Source organism: Pongo pygmaeus, chromosome 19 (genome assembly GCF_028885625.2).
Source record: "Pongo pygmaeus isolate AG05252 chromosome 19, NHGRI_mPonPyg2-v2.0_pri, whole genome shotgun sequence".
Taxonomy (NCBI): Eukaryota; Metazoa; Chordata; class Mammalia; order Primates; family Hominidae; genus Pongo; species Pongo pygmaeus.
The window spans coordinates 2,298,326-2,310,113 of record NC_072392.2 but is presented as its reverse complement, the minus strand read 5'-3'; the positions used below and the strand labels follow the sequence as shown (position 1 = coordinate 2,310,113).

The following is an 11,788-nucleotide window of genomic DNA, read 5'->3' as shown; positions in this document are numbered from 1 at the left end:
TAGGGTCTCTCTGGCCTGACCTACAGGTAAACCGGGTTGCTCTTTGGAGCTAACAGAAAGTTACCAATATCTTAAATACAATCACTTCAACCCCACCAGTCCTATCTCCGAGACCATCTTTTCTTTTACCTTTCCAGCAGCATGCACTAAATAAAATGCCATAACTAGTATCAAAGCCACTACCAACCAAAGATGGAAAACTTTCTGTGGTAATATGTTACATTGGTTGCCGAAATGAACCATGCCTTCCAGTATTGGAAGGGACCCTGGCATAGTCCCCTCCCCTTGAATTTGGGCTGGCCATTCTACTTGCTTTAACCAAGAATATAGCCAAGGTGCTAGTTCTGCACCGAAGCTTTAAGAGGGCCTGGCAGCTTCCACTTTTGCCCTTTTGGGAGCCCTGAGCCAACATATAAGAAGTATTCTGGCCGGGCGCAGAGGCTCACGCCTGTAATCTCAGTACTTTGGGAGGCCGAGGTGGGTGGATCACCTGAGGTCAGGAGTTCGAGACCAGCCTGGCCAACATGGTGAAACCCTGTCTCTACTAAAAATACAAAAAATTAGCTGGGCGTGGTGGCAGGCGCCTGTAATCTCAGCTACTCAGCTACTCGGGAGGCTGAGGCAGGAGAATCGCTTGAACCCAGGAGGCAGAGGTTGCAGTGAGCTGAGATGGCACCATTGCACTCCAGCCTGGGCAATAAGAGTGAAACTCCATCTCGGGGGAAAAAAAATGTCGTCCTACTCTGCTAGACAAATTACATGGAAAGGCCACGTGGATAGGGAGAGAACTTGGACTATAGGGAGAGAAACCCAGTTCTTTCAGCGGAACCAGCCCCCACTTGTTGCTATGACCACTGGCAAAACCAGCAGAACGGGTGGGCTAATCACAGCCCAGATTGCAGAACTGTGAGCAAATAAAATGGTGGTTGTTTTAAGTCTTACGTTTTGGGGCGGTTTGTTACACAACAGATTATGAAAACACCTCCTCAGCTTTCCTTGGGTGACTACTGGTACACTCACTTGTGCATCAGACTGAAGTCTCCATTCCTTAATCCTTACTATCTCCCAATTTTATGGCAATAGTTTGCCAGAAGCGTTCACATTAACGACGAGGACGTAGGCAGGCCCCTTTTTTTTTTTTTGAGACAGAGTCTCGCTCTTTCGCCCAGGCTGGAGTGCAGTGGCGCGATCTTGGCTCGCTGCAACCTCTGCTTCCCGGATTCAAGCGATTCTCCTGCCTCAGCCTCCCGAGTAGCTGCGATTACAGGCGCCCGCCACCATGCCCGGCTAATTTTTCTATTTTTGGTAGAGACGGGGTTTCACCATGTTGGCCAGGCTGGTCTTGAACTCCTGACCTCAGGTGATCTGCCCGCCTCAGCCTCCCAAAGTGCTGGGATTACACGCGTGAGCCACCGCGTCCGGCCAGATCCTCAGTTTTTCCGCTGTAAACGAGAGTACTCTTCCCCACCCCCACAGGCTTATATCTCTTACAATTCAGTGAGTGAGACATCGCCTGAGGACACACCTGTTGCACAAAAAGGGCTCACTGCACGCCATCACACCCAAGTCTCGTACCCTCATCTTCATAACCTGCCCAATCCCAGTGACTGTGATAGGTAAGTCTGTAGCAGGGCCCGGAAAACTTGTTTCTTTTTCTTTTAAATAAGTTTTCTCGCGAATTCGAACGCAGGTCCTCCTCCTGCCATACCGCAAAAGACTCCGCTCGTCACCACGGCCCCCGGCCTTCTGTCAGGAGCCGCAAACCCCAGGCCTCGCGAGGGTTTCTTCTTTCTTCAAGATCAGCCACAGGTCGCGCGAGAGGGATGTGTCCAATCACGAGGCTAGATGGCTTCACAAGATGGCGGCGCACTGGGAGCGTATCATCTGCGTTTCTAGGAGCTTCGCTGTGCGGCTGCTTTAAGATTCTAGGGTTGTACAGGCCCACGCCAGACACGACGTCTGGCAGGAACCTCGGCCTCAGAGGTGGGTCACTTATATCTCTCACGCAGATTTACTATCATGGGTCACTTAACCCGTGGATCACACGGGTTCCTCATTCTTGAGTTTTGGGATAGTGAGGTGCAGCCTTCGGGGTCTAGGAGGGGAGACCCGATGTGGCTGTGTGTGCGCACGCGGGGGTGTTGAGAGTGGATGAGTGGGAGGAGTTGGCGAATAGAATAGAGACTAGGATTGAAGTAGGAAAGACTCCCCGGGGTTTAGGAGGTTTAGAGAGATCCAAAACTGAGGCGGGAAGACAAACTGAGCTGATAAAATGACGGCGTGGAAAGAATGGAAGAGATGGAGAATGGCAGTGGCAGGACTAGTGGGAAAGTCGGATTTATGAGAGAAGGCGAAGAGAGAAGATGTAGATTGGTTTTGAGGTGGGAGGGATCTGTGCAGAAAGAATTTGAAGTTCTGAAATTGGAATTTAGCCTGTTTTACAGGCTGTGTATCAAGAGAGTGGTAGTTGAGGAGCGTTAATGGTCAAGAGGAACCAAGGAAACAGAAGCTTGGAGATGAGAAAGAAAAAAAAAAAAAAAAAAAGGGAAAGCCTCATTCTCAGGGTTCTACTATTAACTTTAGCTTTCTGGACTGACTCAAGTAACCAGGAAGAAAAGTTCCAGTCCTTGGGCTGAGCTTTTTTTGAAACTCAGTGAGGGTGCTTTGTGTCGGTGGTCCGGACAGGGAAGAGTTCTATCGTGGTTTCAATCAACAAATACTTGAGTGCCTACCCTCTCAGGCCCTATTTTAGGCGTTGGGATATGCGGTGAACAAGACAGACAAAATATTTACCCTCTTGAAGCTTACTGACGGGAGATTTTTTTAAGTAAGTAAAATATATGGAATGTCACATGGGTAAATTCTGTGTCGAAAATTGAAGCTAGAGCCTGGGTAGCAAAGCCAGACTCCCTTTCTACAAAAAATGAAGTAAATTAACCAGGTGCAGTGTCCTGTACCTGTAGTCCCAGCTGCTTGGGAGGCTCAGGCGGGAGGGTTGCTTGATCTCAGGAGTTGGAGGCTGCAGGGAGCTATGATTCCATCATTGCACTCTGGGCAACAGAATGGAAGACCTTGTCTCAACAAGAAGAAAAAAAAAAAAAGAATTGATGCCCAGTTAAACTCTGAAGAATAGGATATATTTAGCTAAGAACTCATTGCCTATATTGGGAGGTTAGTTAGAAAAGAAGTGGTTGTATTGACTCATTCTGTATCTGTTCTGACCAGAAAACTTGAATAATGTAGGAAATCAATCGAATCTGCCATATCTGTAATTTAATTTGTTTCACATATATTCAGAGTATCATGTTGTGTGTGCACTGATGTCAGCTGTGTAGTCTGTAGAATTTTCCTTGATGTGTTGCAGAGCCCTAACATGCCACTGTCTCTTGAAGTCATTGTTAGGATATGGTGACTATAGTCAGCAACAATGTATATTTCAAAATAGCTAGGAGAGAGGGCTTGAAATGTTACCAATACATAGATATAAAAAATACTCAAAGTGATGAATACCCCATATACTCTGACTTGATCATCAAAGTGATGAATACCCCATATACTCTGACTTGATCATCACACATTCTTTGTCTTTTTTTTTTTTTTTTTCCTTTTTCTGGAGAACGGGGTCTCGCTATATTGCCCAGGCAGGTCTCGAACTCCTGGGCTCAAGCTATCCTCCTGCCTCTTGCCTCCCTGAGAGCTGGGATTACAGGTGTGAGCCACCGCGCCTTGCCGATCATCACACATTCTATGCGTGTAACAAATACCCCATAAATGTCACATGTCCCCCATAAATTGGGAAAATATTTTCTATCAGCTTAAAGAAATTACTCTTAGTTTACCTTTCTTTTTTGTTGCTTGCCAGAATCACAAGAAAAGACATTTTCTTTTTCTTTTTTTTTTTTTTTCAGACAGAGTCTCACTGTCACCAAGGCTGGAGTGCAGTAGCACGATCTTGGCTCATTGCAACCTCCACCTCCCGGGTTCAAGTGATTCTCCTGCCTTAGCCTCCCGAGTAGCTGGGATTACAGGCACCCACCACCACGCCCAGCTAATTTTTTTTTTTTTTGAGACGGAGTGTTGCTCTGTCACCAGGCTGGAGTGTAGTGGTGTGATCTTGGTGCACTGCAACCTCGGCCTCCTGGATTCAAGTGATTCTCCTGCCTCAGCCTCCCGAGTAGCTGGGACTTCAGGCACGTGCCACCACACCCAGCTAATTTTTGTATTTTTAGTAGAGATAGGGTTTCGCTGTGTTGGCCAGGATGGTCTCCATGTTGGCCAGGCTGGTCTCACGAACTCCTGACCTCAGGTGATCCTCCAGTCTTGGCCTCCGAAAGTGTTGGGATTATAGTCGTGAGCAACCGTGCCTGGTCAACACTTTCATTTTGCATGTTTTCTTTTTAATAAAGTCTATTATTTGTATTTGTTTATTTTGAGACAGGGTCTCACTATGTTGCCCAGGCTGGACTGGAACTCCTGGGCTCAAGCTATCCTTGGCCTCCCTAGTAGCTAGGACCACAGGCATGCACCACCTTGCCCAGTTGATGTTTTCTTGAGAACTGGGGGCCATCCTAGTTTTATGCTCCCCTCTTTCCTGATGGTCAGTAAAGGGTATGTCAATGCTAGGAAATTAAAACAGGTATATAGTCAATTTTAGTCATAGTGTGAGGGGGAAAATGTAGTAACAGTATGCTGAAAAACTTTCAGGTGGCTACTAATCCCCTCAAATTCTGAATTGTTTACTCAACAAATATTTATTGTATACAGGTTGCTGGGGGTATAGTAAAGATTAGGATGGATATGGTTGCAGGTCTATGTGTGACATATGCAAATTAATTACACACCCAGTAGTAAACTGAAGATCTCTGAGGGAGAAGCAGCACAGGGTGCTTTGAAAGCATGTAGATGGGCATCTGATTGGATTGTGGGGTCAGAGAAAGCCTGCCTGAGTAAATGATGCCTAGGGTGTGATTTGAGTAGCTAGTGGACCTTCAGAGGTGAAAGGCAATGGGGGGAGGTTGAGGAGAGTCTTACAGGCGGTAAGAATAGGAGATGGTGAGACAGACTACCATGCAGCAGAGAAAATGGAAGAAGACCAGTATGTCTGGAAGGGGAAAGTGGCAACAAATGAAGTTGGAGGGACAGATAAGGCCTGGATTATGCCTGCCTTATTAATGATTTTAGACTTTATTAGCTTAATAGCTTTGGGACGCCACTGAAGGGATTTAACAAGGAAATGTTCACATTTGCATGGGGGGAGTGGCTTGTCTGCTGAGTGAAAAATGGCTGGTAGAGGGCAAGAGTGGTTATGAAGAGATCAGTTTGAGACTCTTAGAGCAACCCAAGAAAGACATGGTAATGACCTGGGCCAGAGAGGTGGTGTTGTGAAGGGTGAAAAGTGGGATAAGGTCAAGAAATAATTGGGAGATGGAGTATTCCGGACCTGGTGTGTTGTGAATGGGGGAGGCAGCATGGAGAAGGTGTTGAAGATTTTTGATGTGTTTATCACAAGAAAGATAGCAGTGCATTTGGTTAGATAGGGAAGATGAGAAGGACCAGTTTGGGGTGGTAGAAGTGATTTAATTTTGCACATATTGTACATATATTTTTGAGCCCTTCAAGTGAGAAATATGGTAGGCAGTTGGATATGTGATTTGGAAAAGTCTGGAATGAAGACAACAGTTCTTTTTTGAAATTGGTTTAATTTCCAGTGTAGGAAGCTGTCAAAAAACCATCTGAAATAGCATTGACAGATTTATGACTATGTAAAATTATGTCTCTAACAAAGATTGCAAAGGAAAAATATTTATTGCTAGGAGATGTTATAATAGAGGATTTATCTTAACTGGGGAGATTAGGGAAGGAAAGATCTTCCTGAAGAAGAGATGCTTGAACTGTGAGCCCAAGAATGACTAAGAATTTGCCAACTGAAGAGAGGGAGGAAAAAATGTTACAGATAAAAAGAATAACCTGCATGGGAGTCCGAGGCTGGAGAATCTCTTGAACCCAGGAGGCAGACGTTGCAGTGAGCCAAGATTGTGCCACTGCACTCCAGCCTGGTGACAGAGGGAGACTCTGTCTCAAAAAAAAAAAAGAATAGCCTGCATAAAGGTCCTGTGGTCGGGGTAGAAGGACACAAAGAGCAAGGACATGTGACTTAAACTGATGGTGAAAAGATAGGCAAGGCCAGGTCATGTAGGGCCTTGTATGTAGGCTGAAGTGATGTTTTTTATTTTATCCTAAGAGTAAGGTTTTGAGCAGGTGGACATAGGAGAAGGACATACTGAGATTTGTGTTTAGAAATGATCACTGCGAGGTGGAAGGAGGGATGGCGAGAACAAGAGTGGATGCAGGGAGACCAATTAAGAGGCTGCTGTAAACCAGGTGCGGTGATGCACACCTGTGGGCTCAGCCATTTGGGAGCCCGACATGGGAGGATTGCTTAAGCCCAGGAGTTCAAATCTGGCCTGGGCAATGTTGTCTCTAATAAAACAAAAGTAAGTAAATAAAAAGGCTGTTCTGGCCGGGTGTGGTGGCTTACGACTATAATCCTAGCACTTTGGGAGCCTGAGGTGGCAGGATTGCTTGAGGCCGGGAGTTCAAGACCAACCTGGCCAACATAACGAAACTGTGTATCTTAAAAAAAAAAAAAGGCCTCTGGGCTTGACATTGCTGGGGACAGGGAAAAAGAGTGGATTTAAGAGGTATTTAGTAGGTAAAACCTACAGGAGTGGTGATTTCTTGGAGATGAGAAACTATCAAGTGACTCCTAGATTTTTGGCTAACATAATATTGTTAGAAGAATAATCATTATTTAAAAAGTAGAAAATAAAGATATTAAGAAAATAAAAGTCACTTAACACCCAGAGATAGATAGATATATATATATAATAGTAAAATATTTTAAAAATTACCAACTACCTGGAGATTTACTAAACCATTATAATAGTTTCTCTTTCAGTTTTTATATCTTGATATAAATACATTTGCTTTTATTTCTTGTTGTAATCTGGAAGAAGACAAAATTATGTTTGTTTTCATTTGGTTTTAGCTACCTGGGAATGACAAGATTGAAACTTTAAGTTGGAATCAAAGATATTTTTTCAAACTTTGGTGATGTTATGGTGCACTACCAAATATTCAGTCCTTGTAAGGATACTGTAAAAACTAACCCCCAGGCTGGGTGTGGTGGTTCATGTCTGTAGTCGTAGCACTTTGGGAGGCTGAGGCAGGAGGATCACTTGAGCTCAGGTGTCAGAGACCAATCTGGGCAACAAAGGGAGACCCTGTCTCTACAAAAAATAAAATTAAAAATAAATTAGCCAGCCGTGGTGGCATGGTGGCACATACCTATAGTCCCAGCTACTCGGGAGGCTGAGGTGGAAGGACTGTTTGAGCACGGGAGATCGAGGCTGCAGTGAGGTATGATTGTGCCACTGCACTCCATCCTGGATGACAGAGTGAGACACTGTCTCAAAACAAACAAAACAAGACAAAACAAAACACAACTAACCTCTAACTAATATCCTTGGTTATAGATCATATATACAGACTGTGTTCTGTCACTTTGATGCTCTTAAAGGAATACTTTTCAGCTTTCTTCCCTTGATTTAAAAAAAAAGATTCACTCTTATGTTGTCTACATTTTTAAAATCATGGAAAAATATACATAACATAAAATTTACCATTTTAGCCATTTTTAAGTGTACCATTCAGTGACATTAAATGTGTTCCTTCTCTTGTGCAACCATCACCTCTATCTCCAGAACTTTGTCATCATTCCAAAGTGAAACTCTGTACCTATTAAACAGTAACTCCTCATTCTTCCCTCCCCCAGCTCCTCATCACCTCTATTCCACTCTCCATCTGTGTAATAAATTTACCTCTTCTGGGTGCCTCATATAAGTGAAAGCATACAATATTTGTCCTTTTGTGTGTGGTTTATTTCCCTTAGCATGCTGTTTTCAGGGTTCTTCCATGTTGTAGCATGTATCAGAATTTCATTCCTTCTTAGGGCTGCATAATATTTATTGTGTGTATATACCGTATTTTGTTGATCCCTATTTATTGTATGGATATAACATATTTTGTTGATCATACATATTGTATGGATATACCGTCTTTTGTTGATCCATATTTAGTGTGTGGATATACCGTATTTTGTTGATCCATATTTATTTTATGGCTATACCGTGTTTTGTTGATCCATATTTATTGTATAGATATACCATGTTTTGTTGATCCATATTTATTGTATGGATATACTGTATTTTGTTGATCCATATTTATTGTATGGATATACCATCTTTTGTTGATCCATATTTATTGTATGGATATACCATGTTTTGTTAATCTATATTTATTGTATGGATTACCATATTTTGTTGATCCATATTTATTGTATGGATATACCGTATTTTGTTGATCCATATTTAGGGTATGGATATACCGTATTTTGTTGACCCATATTTATTATATGGATATACCGTATTTTGTTGATCCATATTTAGTGTATGGATATACTGTATTTTGTTGATCCATATGTAGGGTATGGATATAGTGTATTTTGTTGATCCATATTTAGTGTATGGATATACTGTATTTTGTTGATCCACATTCATCTGCTGATGGACACTCAGGTTGTTTCCCACCTTTTCACTCTTGGGAATGATACTACTGTGAACACTGCTGTACAAATATCTGTTTCAGTTCCTCCTTTCAGTTCTTTTGGGAATATACCTAGGAGTGGAATTGCTGAATCAGATAGTAATTCTATGTTTAGCTTTTTAAAGAACCGCCAAGCGTTTTTCAACAGCAGCTGTGCCATTTCACATTCCCAACAGCAATGCACGAGAACTCCAATTTCTTCACATCCTTGCAGAACACTTGTTGTTTCTGTTTTTTTAATTTTTGATTTTTGTTTTTTTGTTGACAGCAGCCATCCTAGTGGGCATGAAGTGGTATCTCACGTGGTTTTGATTTGTATTTCCCTGATGACTAATGATGTTCACCATCTCTTCATGTGCTTATTTGTTGTATACATTTTTAAAATGTAATTTCTACTTTCTCACTTGATCGGCAAAGACATGTTGGCTGTAACTATTAACTTGGCATCCACAGCTTTCCCCACTGATTTTTTTTTTTTTTGAGACGGAGTTTCGCTCTTGTTGCCCAGGCTGGAGTGCAATGGCGTGATCTCGGCTCACTGCACCCTCCACTTCCTGGGTTCAAGCAATTCTCCTGCCTCAACCTCCCGAGTAGCTGGGATTACAGGCTCCCGCCACCATGCTCGGCTACCTTTTGTATTTTTAGTAGAGACGGGCTTTCATCCTGTTGGCCAGGATGGGATGGTCTCGAACTCCTGAATCAGGTGATCTACTTGCCTTGGCCTCCCAAAGTACTGGGATTAGAGGCATGAGGCACCGCACTCGGCCCCCATTAATGGTTTTTAATAAATATGCTGATTTTCTTTCTCTCTTTCTCTCCTTAAGATGGCTCTGAGTAAATCAATGCATGCAAGAAATAGATACAAGGACAAACCTCCTGACTTTGCATATCTGGCATCCAAATATCCAGATTTTAAGCAGCATGTTCAGATAAATCTGAATGGAAGAGTGAGGTAGGTAACGGATGAAAAATCACTATTATTCTTGTGTGATTCAAATGGATATGATATAATAGAAAGCCCACCTGAATGTTAATCTTAGACATTTGATTAAACTTCCCGTGCGACCTTGGACAAATCACTTAACCTCTCTTGGTCTCAGCTTTTTAATGTATAACATTAGAGGAATGGACCAAATGCTTTTAAGTTTCCTTCTGGCTTAAAAAAAAAAAAATTCTCTTGATGTCCAAATTATTGCTTACCCTACAGAAATCCCAGAGTAACTGCAGAGACTTAGGATTGTGCTCTTCGTGATCTAAAACTTAGTGACTGGTGAGGATCTAAATACTTTTTTTTTTTGAGACAAAGTCTTGCTCTGTTGCCCAGGCTAGAGTACAGTGGCATGATCTCGGCTCACTGCAACCTCTGCCTCCCAGGTTCAAGCGATTCTCCTGCCTCAGCCTCCTGAGTAGCTGGGATTATAGGCACCCGCCACCACGCTCGGTCAATGTTTGTATTTTTAGTAGAGACGGGGTTTCACCGTGTTGGTTAGACTGGTCTTGAACTCCTGACCTCGTGATCCGCCCACCTTGGCCTCCCAAAGTGCTGGGATTACAGGTGTGAGCCACCGTGCCCGGCCTAAAGATATTTTAATAAGTGTGTGTTTATTTTGATGTGAGGCAGGAAAATAATAACCAGGACATCAGGACTGATTTCACAGATACTATTATTTAAGATGTTACTAAATTTAAGAAGTTGATTTATTTTTATTTATTTATTTTGTTTTTAGAGATAGGGTCTTGCTCTATTGCCCAAGCTGGAGTGCAGTGGCACAGCCATAGCTTGTGACAGCATTGAACTCCTGGGCTTAAGCTGTCTTCCTGCTGCTGTCTTCCTGCCCCAGCCTCCTCAGACAAAAATAGCCAAGTGTGTCCTACCATGCTTAGCTATTTTTATTTTTATTTTTGTAGAGACAAGGTCTTGTCATATTGCCCAGGCTGGTCTCAAACTCCTAGATTCAAGTGGTCCTCCCTCCTTTGCCTCCCAAAGTTCTGAGATTATAGCCACCACACCAAGCCAGAAAGTTGATTTTTTATTTTTACTTTATTTTTTTGAGACGGAGTCTCTGTTGCCCAGGGTGGAGTACAGTGGTGCAGTCTCCCCTCACTGCAACCTCTGCCTCCCGAGTTCAAGCAATTCTCCTGTCTCAGCCTCCCGACTAGCTGGGACTACAGGCCTCTACCACCACGCCTGGCTAATTTTTGTATTTTTAGTAGGGACGGAGTTTCACCATGTTGGCCAGGCTGGTCTTGAACTCCTGGCCTCAGGTGATCCGCCCGCCTTGGCTTCCCAAAGTGCTGGGATTACAGGTGTGAGCCACGTGCCCGGCCTTGATTTTTTTAAATTAAGAAAATAATAGTATAAGTGTTTCAGGAAATGGCAAAATTATGATAATTATATGGGAATGACTGATGTGTCTTTTATACCTCTGAGAAAGAACCATCTCTAACTGCATTCCTCAACTCTGCGAGTTACAGAGGGAATTGGAAATTCCAAGCCTGCCTGGAGAGAGGCGTAGTGATTCAGCTACGGGAAGGAAGAGGAGCAGGATTTGAGGAGAAAAGGGAAGGGAAAGAATAATAGTGGCCAGGCACGGTGGCTCAAGCCTGTAATCCCAGCACTTTGGGAGGCCAAGGTGGGCGGATCACTTGAGGTGAGGAGTTTGAGACCAGCCTGACCAACATGGTGAAAACCTCATCTCTATTAAAAATACAAAATGAGCTGGATGTGGTGGCACAAGCCTGTAATCCCAGCACTTTGGGAGGCCATGGTGGGCGGATCACTTGAGGTCAGGAGTTTGAGACCAGCCTGACCAACATGGTGAAAACCTCATCTCTACTAAAAATACAAAAATGAGCTGGATGTGGTGGCACAAGCCTGTAATCCCAGCTACTCGGGAGGCTGAGGCAGGATAATCACTTGAACCTGGGAGGTGGAGGTTGCAGTGAGCCGAGATCGTGCCACTGCACTCCAACCTGGGCAACAGAGTGAGACTCCAGCTCAAAAAAAAAAAAGAAAAAAGAAAAAAAAGAAGATTAGGATCGTAGGGCTTGAGGCATTTTCTTGACCTCTTCTTTACTCTAAGCCCTCTCCTTATAGCTTTAGAAATGGAGGCCCTGGGGCAAG

The 11,788-nt window shown here is 43.4% G+C and overlaps 1 protein-coding gene across 3 annotated transcripts in view; it reads left to right on the top strand.

The window, feature by feature from the left end:
- The first annotated feature begins 1,002 nt into the window (after positions 1-1,002).
- The window catches only part of METTL16 (methyltransferase 16, RNA N6-adenosine), a 96,109-nt gene continuing 85,323 nt past the window's right edge, over positions 1,003-11,788 (top strand). For 2 of the 3 annotated variants that reach the window (XM_063655738.1, XM_063655737.1), the window contains exons 1-2: positions 1,009-1,983; positions 9,489-9,616. In XM_063655738.1, coding sequence (XP_063511808.1) covers positions 9,489-9,616 — 128 coding nt within the window. In that variant the 5' untranslated portion in view covers positions 1,009-1,983. Of the gene's footprint in view, positions 1,984-9,488; positions 9,617-11,788 lie in introns of all 3 variants that reach the window. The other variant, XM_063655739.1, reaches the window with a different exon arrangement.